The sequence below is a fragment of the Trachemys scripta genome, chromosome 10 (genome assembly GCF_013100865.1).
Source record: "Trachemys scripta elegans isolate TJP31775 chromosome 10, CAS_Tse_1.0, whole genome shotgun sequence".
In the NCBI taxonomy this organism is placed as follows: Eukaryota; Metazoa; Chordata; order Testudines; family Emydidae; genus Trachemys; species Trachemys scripta.
The window spans coordinates 82,910,983-82,928,638 of NC_048307.1; the positions used below are offsets into that span (position 1 = coordinate 82,910,983).

Below are 17,656 nucleotides of genomic sequence, written 5' to 3' on the forward strand. Positions count from 1 at the left end.
TAAAATACTGATGTTATCCAAATTAGCAAGGAAGCATGTGAAAAATTGTATTAGCCTAACGTGTCAGTTTCATATCAATCTCCCTGCAGCTGCTGCAAGGACATTGTGGTTACGCTGGCAGATCACTTAAGCGACAGCAACATCCACAGGTTTATGGAACCCAGTCACACAGACACTTAAATAAGCTAGGTTGTAAAGTAGCACAAAGACCAACTTGGTTTTATTCACACTTTAGCAATTAAGCCTCATCCCAGCATGGAGTTGTGATCCTTGTCCATTTATCTAGGCATCTAACAAAGCATCTAATCACCATGGCATTTCTCAACTCAAATCGACATTCTCCACTCATCTGTTCATTTTAGGTTATAACTTTATTTGAAAGGGAACTTTAAAAGATCACTGTTGCGTTCAGATAGCTTATCTACAATTCCAAAGTGGAGGTGGCTTTGAGCTATGCAGATTAACATAATTCTGAAGAACAGGAGTACTTGTGGCACCTTAGAGACTAACAAATTTATAATAAATAACTTAATAAATTTGTTAGTCTCTAAGGTGCCACAAGTACTCCTGTTCTTTTTGCGGATACAGACTAACACGGCGGCTACTCTGAAACCTGTCATAATTCTGAAGATTTATCTAAACATTTCTGCAGTTTTTGAAGAAATTTGCTTACGATGACAGTTCATGTCTTTCAAAGACATTTCAAATGAATTTTGCATTCTCAGCTCAGATCTGCATATGACAGCCTGTTGAGATCACATTGCATTCACGCTACTTAGTTCCAAGTTTTACGGGCTTTCTTTAATTAAAGAAAAGCTTTACATACAAACCCTGCACAGGTAGTTAGTCAATGGTGAACCTTAGGCAGTGCTGTGAACAACCAACATTTTACCCTGATCTCCACTTTCATCCACAATGTTTTTTAAAGTCATTCTAGTTAATTCTGCAGCACTTGCATCACATTCAAGAACTTTAACCCGAAACCATTTGCACCTGTCAGCTGACCACATAACTCAGAAGTTTAATAATAATGTTCTCCACTGTCAAATTGTGGTTTTTGCAACATCTCTGTTGAGTAAAATGTTTTAGGTTAAGTGAAAACCTAGATTTCATATGAGTCAGCAATTCATATTTTAAACTTAAATATTATAGACCTGACTCTTCACTAAAACCCCTGTACACCACTCTACCATTGAAAGAGGACCTTAAAGTGAGAGTGAATGTAATGTACATCCACATTTGGCAGTGATCCACATTTGGCAGTGTAAAGGAGCCTTAAGCACTGGGTCTTGGAATAGCTGAGAAGTAGGCCGTAGACTCAGTTTAAGACACAGATAACAGACTTTAAGCTCTCCAGAAAGGAGAAATCCTAGCTATAGGGCAGTCCAATGCCAAGTGAAGGAGTTATGGAACAGAAAGTAAATCAAATGTTGCATTAGCTTTCCAAAGTTATGTGCCTGTACCAAGCACAGCTTCTGGGTCTCACACTTAGGGCCCTGGTGTGAGGGAGAAATGATAGACTACTTAACTACCACCGGATCTTGTGCGATCATAAGGCTGCACGGAAGAGACGCCAAAGCCCTATATCAGAATAGTTGCAGCGTCACATTAAAGGTGTTTCAAGAAAGTAGGTTTTGCCACGACAGCTTCAGTCCAGGGGGAAAAGTTACAGGTAAAATTTTCAAAAAGATCTAACTTTCATTTTCAATAGCGACTCAGACACTTGGACTCCTCAGCTCTTCGTGAGAAACCAATGGGACTTCGTCCTTTTTGAAATCTGTATTCATGAGCAACATGCCAGTCGTAGGGATGTGTGGCGGGCCAGTCAAGCACTCACGTACTAAGAGGAGGAGCACATTATAAATGCCCAGGCAGAGGATCACCCACGTATTTAGGCACTGAAAATACATCAGCATTAGACCCCCCCGCCAGGCATGTGGCCTGCTCTGAAACAGCGGGGAAGAGCCAGTGCTCTGCCACAGCCACAACACAGCCCTGAGGAAGAGTCGTCGTCTCCTTTCCCTAGTCCACCCACCCAACTTTTACACCAGGCACAGCTGAGGGCACCATCCTTTCTGTTGACTGAACGGGATTCCATTCACAGGAGGGTGATGGACATGAGATCACTTTCCCTGATCCGGCTGCCCGCCTCTGCAGCGAGCCCAGTGCCTGCTGGCCAAGGGAGCTTACAGTAATGCAAACTGATGTCGGTCAGTCACACAAACTATAGCATCACTATGCCAAAAGACATTAGCATTCAAACTGCTCTTTTTAAGACTGAAAAGGGGGGGGGGCAGCCCTGTATTCCAAGGGTTAATATCAACAGCCTTGCCCACTAAGACAGCTGTTAAAACAGCTTTTGATCCAACTTAAACACGCTCTGAACATCAGTAAGAATCCAAGAAATACGGCTTCAACAATGGAGGCTGGTCGAAAGCACACTGGAACACGATCAAACATTTAAAAATTCCTTTTGATAATTCAGAGCCGCTTGTTATCAATAAAACAGAAATGATTAATGAGGTCAACCTGCATCTCCCCCTCCCCGCCACCCTCTTCTCAGCAAGCTGCTACATTAGCAACAAGATGGCCAGAAAATACCTCCCCTGTTAGAAAGCAACATGAAGGCAAACAGGAATCTGTTTTCCAGAAAACTCACCGTCCCCCCCTGAAACTGCACTGTACCTTCCATCTAGCAAACGCTTTTCTAGAGCACTCAGCCATGTAGTATCTAAACACTTAAAATAGCAGTTTAACAACATAACTGCTAGAGTGGATCAGGCCAATAGTCCATCTAGCCCCAGTATCCGGTCTCCAAGAGTGCCTAGCACCAGAGCTTCCAAAGGAGTACATGGAACAGGGCAATTTTGGAGAGATCCACCAGTTTTACCCTTCCGGCTCCTGGCAGTCACCCCGAGCATGGGGTTACATCCCTGACCATCTTGGCTAACAGCCACTGATGGACCTATCCTCCAGGAACTTATCTAGCTCTTTTTAACCCAGTTATACTTTGTGCCATTGTAAGTCCCAAGGCAATGAGTTCCACAGGTTAGTTGTGCCTTGTGTGCAGAAACACTTCCTCTTATTTGTATTAAACCTGCTGCCTATTCATTGCATCGGGTGACCCCTGGTTCTTGTATTGTGGGAAGGGGTAAATAACACTTCTCTATTCACTTTCTCCACACGAGTCACGATTTTATAGCCCTCTATCATATCGCCTTAATTGTCTCTTTTCTAAACTGACCAGCTCTAGTCTTTTTAGTCTCTCCTCCTGTGGAAGCTATTCCATGCCCTTGCTCATTTCTGTTGCTCTTCTCTGAAGCTTTTCCAATTTCACTATATCCTTTTTATGACTGGGCAAGCAGAAATTGACACAGTATTCAAGATGTGGGTGGCACTGTGATATTTTCTGTCTTCTTTTCTATCCCTTTCCTAATAGTTCCTAACATTTTATTAGCCTTTTTGATCGCTGCTGTGCACTGGGCTGAAGTTTGCAGAGAACTACCAAGGATGACACCAAGAGTTTTGTCTTGGTTGGTAACAGCTACTTTAGACTCCCATCATTTTATTTTATTTATATATCGATAGAGATGTATAGATATATATAGTTGGAATTGTGTTTTCCAACGTGCATTACTTTGCACTTAACACTGAATTTCATCTGCCATATTCTTGCCCAGTCACCCACTTTTGTGAGATCCCTTTGTAAGTCTTCACAATCAGCTTTCGACTTAACTACCTTGAATCATTTTGTATCATCTGCAAACTTTGCCACTTCACTGTTATTCCCTTTACCAGATCATTAAGGAATATGTTGAACAGCACAGGTCCCAGTACAGATCTTTCAGGGACCCTGTGTTTACCTCTTTCCATTGTGAAAACTGACCATTTATTCCCACCCTTTGCTTCCTATCTTTTAACCAGTCACTGATCCATGACAGGACCTTCCCTCTTATCCCATGACTGCTTACTTTGCTTAAGAGCCATTGGCTAGAGACCTTGTCAAAGGCTTTCTGAAAATCCAAGTACACTCGATCCCCTGGATCACCCTTGTCCACATGCTTGTTGGCATCTTCAAAGACTTCTAATAGATTGGTGATTAGAGTTTATAGCTTCACAACAATATTAAAGGGGCATATATTTGAATTCTGGGCTCCCTCATTTTTTAACATACTTTGAACAGAGATATTTCAGTTAAACAACTTCCAAAATATTTCGTATGGGGAAGAAAAAAAACGACAACAACCCACACACACAAAGTAGTTGGGAAACAATTTTACAGATGAAGGCAATGGTTTGCAGGAATCATTAGGACAGGCCATTGCTAGTTAAGTTGCTGCACCCAGAGTCTGAGTAAAATCAAAGAAGATTATTACAGCAGGCAGATGTTTAGAGAGAGACTCGTGTCATTTTAACATAGGTCCTTCTTTCCTTTCCAAAGAGCCAGGAAGTAACTATATACCCCATGACTGCTGGTGAAATTGTCTCAAGGAGAAGTTCTTACAAACCATTGTTCCCCGCCCCCATGCAAATAATTTTACTAACACTGTTCTCCCCCCCGCCCTTCAAAAAAGTCAACCTTTTTTTGGCATCACCATTGTATACTTCCAAATCCACAGTGACATTTCTGAAAAGCCTTACTGATCGGATTGCACCCTATGCTTTTACTAGCTCTTTCAGAGGTCTTCACTGCTCCTTGGCTCTTTGTTTTGAATCATAAACCTCTCGAAGTTACTGCATTCTGAAGCCTGTACATACAAGTACATTATCAATGGCTTGACAACACATTGTCTGGCAGTCTGTCCACTGAAGTTTCCAACATTGTCAGTTCTATTGTTATCTATTTGTATTAGAATTGCCCTAGGCACTGCACAAACCCAACAGGCAGTCCCTGCCCCAAAGAGGTTCTGTATCTACTGAACTTTTAAACGTGTAAGCACCTGTGATTTCAGTTGACTAATCTGAAATAACTTTGCACCTTTCACCCAAAGATTCCCCAGCACTTTGCAAACATTGAGCCTTGCACCATCCTGATGGGGAGGGAGATTATGGCCAGTTTACAGACGGTAAAGGGAGTCTCGGAAGTGTAAGCAATAAGTCCAAAGCAAGAAAACTATCCAAACTTTGAAACTTTACTACGCAGAAGAAAAATGCCGCTTTCCCTTTTTATTAGTAGTTTATGTTTAATCCAGTACTGTTCTGTATTTGCATTTTGTGTCTCCGCTACGGCCTGATTGCAGACTCCCGGTTCCAAAGGAGGGGTGTGGTTGACTGGTCAGTTCGTAACTTTGAGGTGTACTATATGCTGTGTACAGCACAGTACACAGAAGAGGGACATTACCAGTGAGCTGACATTTTACACTCTTCTGGGCAGCCTCTCCATTGCCCTGCGTTGCACGCCGTGGGGTTCAATCAGAAAGGGAGCGCATGTTTTACTTTGCGGCGGCGGTCGTACTGCAGATAACAACCGCGGGGTCTTGCAGCAAGGTTTCCGCTTAGATCACAAATTGCTATGTGATGGGTAAGCCTCTTTAAAGACCCTTTTAGCATTGGCCTATTGATCAAATTATACATAAACTACAACTCCATTAAATATTTATGTCTTCGAATGAAGCATATTGTACTCTTCCTGAAACGAGCACTAGATGTATTGCTCTTTTCGGTGTGATTACTTCTCGGGGGCAGGTCCGGTTTTGTTTTTCCTGGCCCTAACAAATCCTATAAGCCCAGGGTCCTCATTTGACATGGACCCAACTGTTCACTGCAGGCGGGAAGAGATACCTCTCTGGTCATATGCCGGTAGTGTTACTGCAAGGTCATCTCTGTGCAAAATAAAGAGCCCTTCACAGTTTCGCCCAATTCTCAAAGAGGGCATTGTATAGGAGAAAGAAGGAGACACTTGCTTTCACTCAGAGCTACTTCAGAGATGGTTTTGTTTTGGCTATTACCAGTACTTTAAAAAATCAAGTTTTGCTTAAACTTCCAGCAAGGATTTGGGAACCAAACTTAGGTTCTGTTTTTTTTTTAAAAAAAAAGGACAATTTCCTTATGGAATTTAGAAAGGAAAAAAAAAAAAACACAAGAAAACTAGTATCTGTAGAAATGTTCTGTTTACGACTGCTAGGTTTCCTGTTAACATAAGATTCCATAATCTTTAAATATTTGTTCACTTTAATTTTGCAGTTCCCAAGCATATTAAACGCTGTTTGTCCCCGTTCATGTTGAATAGGGGTCTAAAGGGGAGCACTGGCTGGCCTAGAACAGGGTAAGGTTTCATGCATTACACCTTCCCAGTATCACTACCCATTCATCAACTCCCCTCCAAAGCAACGGAGCCCTCCCCCGAGTGCCACCGGGCAATTCCTGCCAAGAAAAATCTCAATTCATCTCCGTTAGATTGCCATGGCAACCTCAACAACCTAATCCCCTCAGAACATTATGCAAATTACGCCTTTGCTTGACCGCAACAGGCTGTAAAACCATATTACCCATGCCAAGGCAGGTCATTACGATGAGTTTTCGGGCTGCCAATCTGATCGGCTCCACAAATTAACGCTGGATAAAAAGGACCTGGGTTTTTGCAGGGCAGGTGGGCGTGGTTGGGGGAGAGTGGGGGAGGAAAGAGAGACAGACATGTCAGCTGCTAAAGAGTCTTGAGTCACAGCAAGTCTAAGACACTTTGTCAGGGCAGCTCTCCCCGGCTTCCACGCCTGACTGCAGCTTCATGGCCTTCCATACAGCCCTTTTGTTAGAAAAAGATATGGGGGGTTGGTTAACCAGTGTGCCAACAAAGTTAGCAGGACTCACAGAGAAAGAGATTGTCTTGATTTTCAGCCCACAGTAGTACTTGCCTGCAGTCACATGACCTTGGGCTGTGGTCGCACTAGCTAAGACAGGCTCTGGAGGGCCTGATCTGATCTTCGTTGGGAGACCTCAGACAGTGCAGCCAAAGTGGCGTGGGTTGTGCGCTTTCCAGAGGTATCCATCCAGGACCGACCGCATGTGGTCGTTTCATAGCCCATTGCGTTTTCCATTCAGACCAGTTCCTAGTTTGGGTAGTTAAAAAAAAAAAAAAAAAAAAAAAAAAAAAAGCCACCTTCCTCTGCAGTCTTGACTGGAGCTGTTATTCTTCACTTCTGAGAACGCCAGCTCAGCATTGCGGAGCGACAGCTGCGTTTCAGCCACAGATGAGTGATCGCTACGTGTGCAGGGCCAGAGTCACTGCTGGGGTAAAGAGGCCCAGCCCCACCGCGGCTTGCGCCAGCGGCGAGTCTGAGCCATGCTCCACAGCACTTTGCTTTGCTGGTGCAGGCGAGAGAGACGCGACTGGAGGTGGGGGAAGCAGAGTCAGATAATCTTCTGCAACCCTGTAGCCACTGCAGCCTGGGCTACGGTGAAGCTTTTACACGGTGCCCAGTTACCAAAAGGATCAGGGCAACGCAAAGGGGAGTTTAAGCCTCACCCCGGGATCCAGCACACATTTACAGGAACCACACAGAACTCCATCCAGCTGACCCCGAATCACATCCTCCAAGAGCCTGCAGCAGGGGGAGGCAGGCCGGACACTGGCACCGCTACCCGCGGAGTGAGTTTTTTGGGGTGCAATCCAGACGCCAGGTTCACCGCAAGTCATTGCTGCCCTTGCACAGAAAGGCTGGGGCCCAAGCTCTACTCTCCCCCTTTCCGGGGACAGAAGCTTGAGGGAGGGGGCACCACGCTGATACACGGTTCCCAAGAGAAGAGGAGTGCAGGCCTTGAGCCACTACGTCCTTCACAGCACGGAGGCTGGGCTCCTTCCTCTCCAGGCCCCTCTCCTTAGGGGACATACCCCTGCCACTCCTCGAACCAGCCACCAGCTCCCACGTAGCCTGGCTCTAGGGGGAGGGGGAGCAGAGGAGGATGGGGCCCAGTGCTGCCAGAGGAGGGGAGAGCCTCTGTGTGCAGCCGAGCCCTGCGGAGCCTCATCTGACTTGAGGGAGACGAAGCAGAAGGAAGGGCTGGGAGCGTGGGTGGGAGCAGAAGGGGGAAATGTGTACATGGAAGTTCACATGGGGCTGTACTGTAAAATGCCAGAGACAAATCCAAACTGCTTGTTAAAAAAGGGCAAGGAGACAGTCTTGAATCTTAATGAATTCTCCCCAGCCCTACACAAGTCCCGTCTCTGGTTTGGGGTTCTAGTCAGGGCAGGGGTTGCTGGAGCCGCGAAGGAAGGAGAACATTTGCACAAGTTATAAATCCTGCCCCATCAAGAACACAGCCAGCCCTGCTATCAGTATGCTTTAGCCTCAGGGGCGGTTACAGTCGCCCGCTCTGAACAGAACAGCTATTCCCGCTGGGCTACCAGAACCCACAGCACTCTAGGACACAGACAGGCCATAACAGTGAAAATAGTTTGGAGAGAGCAGGGTCTGATGCTACTGCATTAAGGGATTTTAACCCTGCACAGCAGCAATTGCTCTTGGTTTCAGACACATCAATCTACTGCTCCACCTTCAGAAATGGACACGACAGAGTGAAGTTTAAAAAATACGAATCACTTTATCATAGGAAATACGTGGAACTCTATTTGAAACACTGAAGGTCTCCCATAAACTGAATTAAGATGCAAACTAAAAAACTCAAAAGCCAAAACTGGCTGAGGACAAACGATGTCATGGGCTGTGGAGTATTGTAATGTCTGTGCAGCTGCATTTCTAACGGTCTAACCTTGCGCCGGCTTGACCACCCACAGATACCCACTTGAAATCTTAGAGCACAGCCTGGATCAGTACATAGAATGTCAGGGCACCCCACGACACACCTTCAAAGCCAGCCACGGCTACAACCCAAACAACTGCAGTGCAACTGGCTTGCCAACTGGCATGTAAACAGTCCCAGCACCAAGTCAATTAGCCTCAATTTTCTGTAAGAATATAACAGGTTAGCAACACGCAGCCAGTGAAGGCACCCAAGCCGGGCCGTTCCAACATCACAGCCGACTCTCCTCCAGAACAGACAACATCACTTCGCATCTTATGGCAAAAACTCTGACTGGAAAGGGATAGGATTTAGGATACTATAAATACTGGATCAAATTCATCCTTGGGGTGGGTATGTCTGCTGCTGTCAATGGAGTTGCCCCGGGGAGGAGCACGCCGCGTGGAATTTTGATACTTAAATAAAGAGTTATGAAAAGCAGCTAACGTGCATGCCCAGTAGCCATTTTTCAAACCTGTGTTCAAGTACGTTCAGAACACGCCACCCTAGCAAGCACCTGAATGCATTACTCCATATATCTGAGTGTGCAGCACCCCCTCTACATTGATGGGAGGCACTTTAAGCCTAAATCACTGTAAGGAGGTTCAAACAGGTCTGCCAAAAATAAGCTCTTTTGGCTCGAGTTTGGCAAAGGAATAAAAACCAAATTCTTATCTTGTACACCAAAGGTCCCTCACTGAATTCAATAGGGGCTGTGGGGGGAGGTCATATGTACAACTGAGGGCAGAATTCAGTCCATTTTCTTTTATCAGTCACAATTTTGCCAAAATATTCGCTTTTTCCATAGCCGATTTCAACCTGGTGTTTAAACTCTGAACTCCACGGATTACTAGGGCAGTCTCTCGCGATATGCTCTACTGGCCACGCGGTAACATGGCCCCGAAGCTATTCAGCGACTAACAAAAAAAAGGGAGACAAAAAGATATGCACATGAAAAGACAAAGTCTTACTAAATGATCTTTCAAACTCCCATCTAAACTTGGAGGTTCTCCGGTTTAAGGGTAGCCAAGTTTTTACCTTTATTGAAAGGAAAGGTGTAGCTTAACAAACACTCTCAATTACCCATAATGTACCATTCAGATTGGTCTGATTTTATATCATTTGCTTTGGTAATCAGGGATTTTTGTTGCTATCTGTGCCCTCCCACCCCATGAAACCTTCATCAAAAAGGGAGGGGTGAATAAATACTGCCCGCGAAGCACTAGAGGCATTTGTTGAAACCAGGATATTGTCTCTTTAAGCACATGAAAATAAGGTCCTTAAGCAGTGTGGTTCTCACTCTGGTACACAATTATGGGTACTTTCAGCTGTCTAGCACTATTTCAAGTGCTCTCTCCAAACAGGCTGTCAATGGCATGTTGAAAGCTATTTGCGGCTGCTATCATTATTAGCAAAGTGGAGAGCTTCACTGATGAGAATTAAATCAGGGAGGGGGTGTGGAGGGGCGAGCCACAACCAGCAACAGCAGAAGGCAAACAAGGCTACTTTAGGGAATAAAGTTCAGAACAGGTATCTTTTGATCTGCTGCCAGGATTCCTGACATTAATACAGAAAACAACAGGAGTTAAAGGTGGGAATTCATGAGCCAGCTGTCACGAAGGGTTAAAATAGCTGGAAACGATTTGTTTCTACCTTAAGATGTCAGAAAGTATCATAATAAGCAGTTACTTGGCTTCTCAAGTGTTTAACGAGTTATTATCTGGCACGCCTTGCTAACAAGAATGATAAAGTATACCCTGTTCTTGGAATATTCCAGAAGAAGCAGGATTCTCTCATGAAAGTGTCAATATGGTTTAAATGTGTTCCAAGGCCAAAGTTTTAGTTTAACTCTAAAAACAAGAAATCCTTATGTGCTGAGCTCTTAGCCATCAAAACTAGAAACTAGCAGTATTCACCACAAGGGGTTTTGTCTCCCAACACATGATTAGTTGCTTTTCTGGATTATTCAATTAGATTATTTCATCCAAATCTTTCTAGATGATAAAAAGCAAAATAGGACCGATAAATGGATGCAATGCAAAAATCGACGTTGGAAAGAAGAAAAGCCTCAAAAAAACTGTCTAGGCAGCAAATATATATTTAAATACTATGCAGAGAAAACTTGTATTTAAGAAGACTGAATTTGGGTAACATAGCACTTACCACAAAAGATTGTGGCAGATACTAGGAGTAATTCCCTGAATCATATGCAATAGAGTGAGTTGTCACTTCATACATAATTCCTCGGATATAGCCTATGGAGTCATTCATGAAATCACCTTTATTCTTACTTCTCTTTGTGATTTGGTAAAGAGAAAAAACACACACACTTCTAATATTCAATGTAGAAGAGATAATCTGTTATATAAGCCTACAGACAGGCAATCCCCTTTTGCTTAAAGATGAAGTATCCATCAGTGTTTGTCTCAGGCAGACGTAATCACAAGCAGTCAAGTCTGGAGGGCAGGACACTGCATGAATAATTCAAGCACTCCAGTCTACTTGATTGTGTGCAGATAAACACAAGTCAACCGCTAAACAGGTCAGCTGATAAACTTGTTTGTTCAGGACTAGCCACCCTCAGCCAGATGCACCCAGGACCCACACTGCAATTAGTGTAGGATTTATTTTGTAAAGCCCTTGCAGTTAGGAAGAGTGGCAAACCCTTTTAGATTATACTTGCTCTTCTCTCCTGAGTTCTCATGCCCTCCCTCCCCCTTGTCGTCTTTGCTCATTTCACCCAATTCTGAGATTCAGAAAACAGACTATACCTTCATTTCAGCTGCTAAGACAGGGATGGTGGCTCTGTTTTTCTGCAGCATCAAGCACACCATTGGCAATCAAACAACAAAAACAGCTTCACCTCAGAGAGCCTCCCCAATTCTAATATAAGGTACTGCACATACCGCACCAGTGACGATGAAAGCAGCCAGGAAAGGTTCCACTCAGGAACCATTTGAAGAATATTCTTATTTAGTCCTTTAAAATGGTGGAATGCAAGACAGGGAACACCAGATCCACCCAGGCTATCCTGTTAGGGTTTGGTGTTTTTGAACAGTGCCCCAAGATGTAAACACTTGTACATAACTAACATTGTTCCACTGGAATAGCACCACTATGCAAAATTCCACCAAAGGGAAGAGGGTCTTTTACACTCTCACAAAAACACAAACTGTAACACAGCTCGCAATGTTACAGAAAAGGGTAGTCTAGCAACATACACCAACTCCACCCTACTGCTCTGCCACTAGGCATTTTAAAGAGAATCGCCAGGATGAACACCTCAGAGTTTGCCTCACTAAACGCTGCTCAAGAAGGTATATTTCATTTTATGTCACTGCATACATCACAGATTTCCAAAAAGAGGAAAAGAATTCTAGCGTAAGTTGTAGGGGTAAAACATATCCTGTAATAAAAGCAGCACATTTTGTTTTGTTCTACGTCCCTAAATGTATTCTAATAAAAATGTTCAGGGTCTATTGCCCTCTTGACAGAGGCATACAACTCCCATTAGCAATGGGATATAACTGCACCAAAAGGTGCCTACCACCCAAAGAGATCAACGTGGAAACCCCTTTCCTTGCAGGTCTCTCTGGCTTTATCAAGCCAGAAAATGCTATAGGTTCTCCCAAAGCACCCAACCAGGAAGTCAATCTGAACAATCTCACAGGTCTTTGCATTTCCCCCTACACAGGTCACTATCCAAACAAGAGGACACTTAGCTATACTAGCTAATCTTTATAGCTTTCTCACAGATGAATGCATGAACTATCAAAACAGGCCTGTAATCCTAGGCAATGATCCTGTCAGAGGGGAAGCAGCAAAAGGAAAAAAGTATGGATAGTCAGCATGGGAAGAAGAAATCTTGCAAGACTAAACACAATGTTAATTTGTGTCACTGTTTAAATAATTATATATACCTAGCAAGTCTGTATGAACTGAAGAGGAGAAAAGATATCAATAATAAGGCACGTAGCACTGTGTATTTAAATAACATGTATTGAATCTAGTCGGCGAGCAGTACCTTGTTATTTAGGAGAGTGTCAATACGATTTACATTGCTAGTAACAAAAACACTGAGTCAAATTGGTTTGATTCATGAATTGCAAAGATGATGTCACCTTGTATCTATCTTAAGTTCTTAGAACTACTTTTAAAACCAATAAGCAGCAGCAACACAAATAATCAGGTCTAATCTCAATAATAACTTCATTCCTTTAAGTTTTACCATCCTGTGCCCAGCCTTTAGGCTCTTTAGCTTTAATCTTATCAAGGTAGCACATCACATTCTGCAACAGTCCTTCATGTTTTCCCTTTAGGCAAATTATACATCACAGCAGACAAAAGTTGCAAACATTTCTTCACCTTCCAGATGTAGGATGTAAAACATGGCGTTGAGCCACATTGCAGTGGCTGCTAAAATCCTACAAGACAATTTGTTCTGAAGTCATACATTCCAGTGCTGTATTAATTAGAAGTATGACCTTAAAGAATGCTGAGTTGCACCAACAATCAAATCTGTCTTAATTAGCTGTGTTTTTCATCTTTAATCATATACACAAGATGGACTAATCCAGGTTTGCATCTCATACAAGAAGTTCACAGCATTACTTTCATCTCTCCTTGTAAACAATTAAAAACAATCTGAACTCTTCCCTAACATATACAAAAAATGTTGGACTTCCATCAACTCAATTTCATATACATGCTCATGGTCAACAGCTCCACACTGGGTGTAACACCAACAATTTGAGCAGTGAGCTTTTATTTATCAAAACCAAGAGTTCATTTTCATGGTTCAGGGAAGGGAGATAGGATATGGAAGAGAATCACTCACCTGTTTGTGCATTTCAATATTCAAACCATATGACATTTCGTAGTACTGAAAAAAGAAAAAGAAAAAAGATTTTTTCATTGATTTTGCATAAGACCATTATCAGGAAAGCCTCTTGGGCAGAACTGTGCTTAAAGCATATTAGACAAGGAAATTTTAAATCATAAGTAATAGCTACATGCATGTAGGGTTTAACAGACACATTTAACAAGAGAATACTCCTTTTTTTGTTCATCTTCTCTCCAGAAGCTAGTTAGAAGAAACAGAACAGCAGCCTAACCTTTCCCCAGAGCTGTATGTGACCAGTATGTACGAATAGAAAAGTTAATATGCTGCAGTTTAGCAAACATCTTAGACTTTTTCCTTTAAAAGTTCTTTCTGCACTTTGTCTTTTGGAGTCAGGGAATGGGCCTGTACTCTTTCCACATGCTTCGAAAATGAAGGCTGGTCACGCTAAATTGATTAGAAATACAAATCAAAAGAATCACCTCACCCATTGCCCCTGTAATGCAACTAGAGTGAAAAGATTTCTGTAGCAACAAAAGAATCCACTTTCCTCAAAGCAACTGGGAGAGAGGATGTCGTAACAGGCCTTCTCTGGCCTCAGGCAAAACAAGGAGCAGTCTGACCCCTGTCTCCTAACATCAGAAGTTAGTTCAAACACTCCAGGGTCAGCAAGTTGCAAAATGCGTTCTTACAGGGGCCTGAAGTTTTAACTAGGCAAGGATACAAACATGGACTCATGTGATAAAGAGTCAGCAGGACTCCTGCCTCTAAATGCTTCAAAATCCTCTTTGAGGGTGTCAGGCGAGAGGGTTAACAGGAGACTTGTATTAGGTTTCCAATCTTTTTAAGTCTGCTGTCCTCAGGCACAAGTCAGATATTTGGTAAATAGAAAGGGAGGACACAAGATGATCAGCGCCTGTCAAAACAGGGCAGGAAGACTGGTCACTAAAAGTATTGTTTCTCTCCTTAGAGGATGGTTCACAACCAGTCAGCCAGATAACATTGAAAGGACAGCTGTAATGTTTAGAGATAGGAACCATCCAGCCCCAAGCAAGCCACAGAAGGAAGGCAACTTGTTCTGAAGGGGCAATATTCATTTTAAGGGTCTCGCATCACCACCACCCCCTGCCTGGCCCATTTAACTGCTCCATTATCAGCGAATGCCATGTGCAGCCTGATGCAAAATCTGATTAAAGTCTCTTACCATAACATAATGGCGCTGCATTTCTGTCTTTTCGTTCGCAAGCTTATCATACTCCACTTTAAGACTAAGAGGATAAAACAGAATAAATATATGTTTAAGATCCCGCAGTGATGAAGTGACAAGTCAAGTGGGGGAGGGGAGGGGAGAGAAGAGACACCATCTTGAGTAATACTTCTTAGAAACACACCACCCGAGATCAGTAGGTGATTTTTGTTTTTGTTTTTAAATAGCTCCTGAAATTTACCCCTTAGTACTCCCAGGTTTCCGCTCAAATCAATGGCAGGCTAGCAGAAGTCTTGCAAGCTAGAAAGATGGGAAATTTCAGCAGAGTAAGGGGTAATTATTTTTCTGGGTGATTTCTCATGGCAAAGCAGGAACCTTGCGGGGGTGGGGGGGGTTCTTGGAATGGATCAAAGGGGGGACCCCCTAGTGACAAATAAAGGCTCCAGCCAGCAGGGACTTGGAGGGGTTACTAGAGCATTTCCGACGAGCCCAGGAGGCAGAGGGTTAAAAACTGGGGCAGTTCCGAAATGACAAACAGGGAGGAACAAAAGGAGCCCGGGCTGGCGACTGATGCTCGTCCACACAGAGCCATAAATTGTTCTTCTAAAGACATTTTAATACATGCTCTAGTGTGCACTTAAAATCGGTCATTAAACATTTAACCTTTGTTAGGCAGGGGAGGGAGGCCGGCAGACCAGAGAGAGTTACCTGTGATACTGGGCTTGCAAAAACTGGAATTCATCCTTAATCCGATCGCAGGATTCAGCCACCGTGAATTTGAAGCCCGGCTGCCCAGGCTGGTGGGGAGCCTAGGGGGACACACAGACGCCCCGGGAAGAAAACAAGCCGTTTACAGACCGGGAGGAGACACCCCTCCCCCAAATGACCAGGCTCCAGCTGGGGTCTGAGACCCCCCCACTACACCGCCACCCCTGAAGTTTCCCCGGCTGGATCCCCTTCCCCTGGTTGGAGACGCGGAGCCGGGGGCTCGCTCCGGTCCCAGGGGAGCACGAGCACCAGGCGATGCACGGGCAGATTGACCCCCCCCGCCCTTCCCCCTCCCCCACGGAAAGATCCCGGGTGGGGGAGCAGGGAAACGCCCGTGGGCCGCGAGCACTTACCGGGTGCCTGCCTTGGGGGTACATCGCAGGAGATCACCGGCCACCAGGTCACCCCCCCACCGGCCCCAAGCGGCGTCTGCTCTCAGGCGAGCCCGGCCACGAAGCTGCCCCGCAGGGGCCAAAACTGGAACAAAGGAAGGAGCGAAGTCCCGGGCGGGGCGAGCTCGGGGCGCCTAGCAGGCGGGCAGGCTCGCCGGCCCCGGGCGCAGGAGCCGGGCTCCCCTCGGGCGAAAGACGCACATGGCGGGGGGCGCGGGGCAGCGGCCGCTCCGGGGCATCCTGCTCGCCCGCCCCTCCCTGCTTCCCGCGGGGGTCTGCGGGCTCCGGCCCCCGGCGGGGCGACCCGGGCTCCGCCGCTCCTCGGGGCTGCAGCCCGCCGCTCTCCGCCCGGTCCAGCCCCGCTGCTCGCCGCCGAGCACAGCCCCAATCCCGCTGCGGGGCAAAGCCAGGCGCCTTCCCGGGCTCCGCTCGGGCGCTGCTGCGGCTCCTCTCCCGGGCGTCCGGTCAGCGCCTCGCCGGCCCCATAACTCCGCTGCCCAGCGGGGCTCCTGGCCGGCGGGTTCAAGCCGCGGGGACGCCCGGCCGCCGGGAGCCGGAGCGCGGCGGCGAACACATGCTCCGGAGGAGCGGCGGCTGCTGCTGCTGCTGGATCCCCCCCTGTCCTGCTCGGCTCCGCTCGGCTCGCGCGCCCCGGGACCCCGGCGATGCCACCCACCGTCTCCGCGGGCAGAGCACGAGGGGCCGAGCCGCCGCGCGAGAGCGCTCCAAAGAGGGAGTGAAGGGTAACAAAAAGGAGCCCAGCGTCCCCGGGCCGGACCAATGGCAGCGCGGGGAGCCCACGTGGGGCGGGGCGGCTCGGCCGGCGAATGGGCGCCGGCAGCGGGAACGTCACAATGCCATCTTGTGTCGGCAAGGCGCCCTCGGCCCGGCCCCGCTGCTGGGGCGGGCGCGCGGGGCTTCCTCGGGGAGCGCGCGCGCGCGCCAGGGTTCGCTGGGGAGCGCCACACCTCTCCCCCCCCTCGGCTGCACCCGGGGCCGGGCGCCCGGAACTGGGGCCACCCCTGGGACCCGAATAACGGGGGGAAGGGGGAGAGAGCCCCGGTCTGGCTGGGCCTTGGCCATTCGCTCTGCAGCTCGCAAGCCGCCCCGGGTGCACCGAGCAAATGCTGCAGCCCAACCATCGCCCTGGGGGCAGCCGCTCTGCCCCTGGCCCCGACGCCCCACCTGCCACGCAGCAGCCCGGGGAGGGGGTTTGCTTTGCCAGGGGTCTGCGGCGCCCCTTAGGGCCTGGGCGCGGGCGTGGGAAAGCCCCCAGCCCCAGAGCTCTAGGTGGGGAGGGAGCGGTGTGAACGAGCCCCTTTCCCGTGGCCCCGGAGAGAGGCGTGTAGCGGGGCAATCGAGCCAAGGGCAGCGCTCGGCCACGTTCACGGGTTGAAGATTTAATACCGATCAAATAACCGGGATAAGCCTAAAAAGAGGGGGACAGGCCAATCCCCCCCCCCCCCCCAGAAAGGCAGCCGGGGAATCCCAGAATGGCTTTCCTGCCTTCCACCCGAAACGGGGAGACACGCAAACATCCCCTCGGGGGGGCCTTCCTCCGGGCGGAGGCTGAGACACTCGTGTGAAGGGGAACGGCCCTTTCTGCGGCGATCGCGACCTGCTTCCCCGCATCGTCCTCCCCTCGGCTCCTTTCCAGTCCGAGCCGCGGTCAGGACGAGCCCGGGCAATGTCACGCCAGTGACACACTCGCCC

At 46.9% G+C, this 17,656-nt stretch overlaps 1 protein-coding gene across 9 annotated transcripts in view; it reads right to left on the reverse strand.

Moving 5' to 3' along the window:
• The window catches only part of TLE3 (TLE family member 3, transcriptional corepressor), a 47,195-nt gene extending 31,062 nt beyond the window's left edge, over positions 1 to 16,133 (reverse strand). For 8 of the 9 annotated variants that reach the window (XM_034783332.1, XM_034783330.1, XM_034783331.1 and 5 more), the window contains exons 1-4: positions 15,905 to 16,131; positions 15,492 to 15,592; positions 14,781 to 14,844; positions 13,574 to 13,618 (exon numbers count right to left, since the gene is read on the reverse strand). In XM_034783332.1, coding sequence (XP_034639223.1) covers positions 13,574 to 13,618; positions 14,781 to 14,844; positions 15,492 to 15,592; positions 15,905 to 15,928 — 234 coding nt within the window. In that variant the 5' untranslated portion in view covers positions 15,929 to 16,131. Of the gene's footprint in view, positions 1 to 13,573; positions 13,619 to 14,780; positions 14,845 to 15,491; positions 15,593 to 15,904 lie in introns of all 9 variants that reach the window. The other variant, XM_034783334.1, reaches the window with a different exon arrangement.
• Positions 16,134 to 17,656: the final 1,523 nt, after the last annotated feature.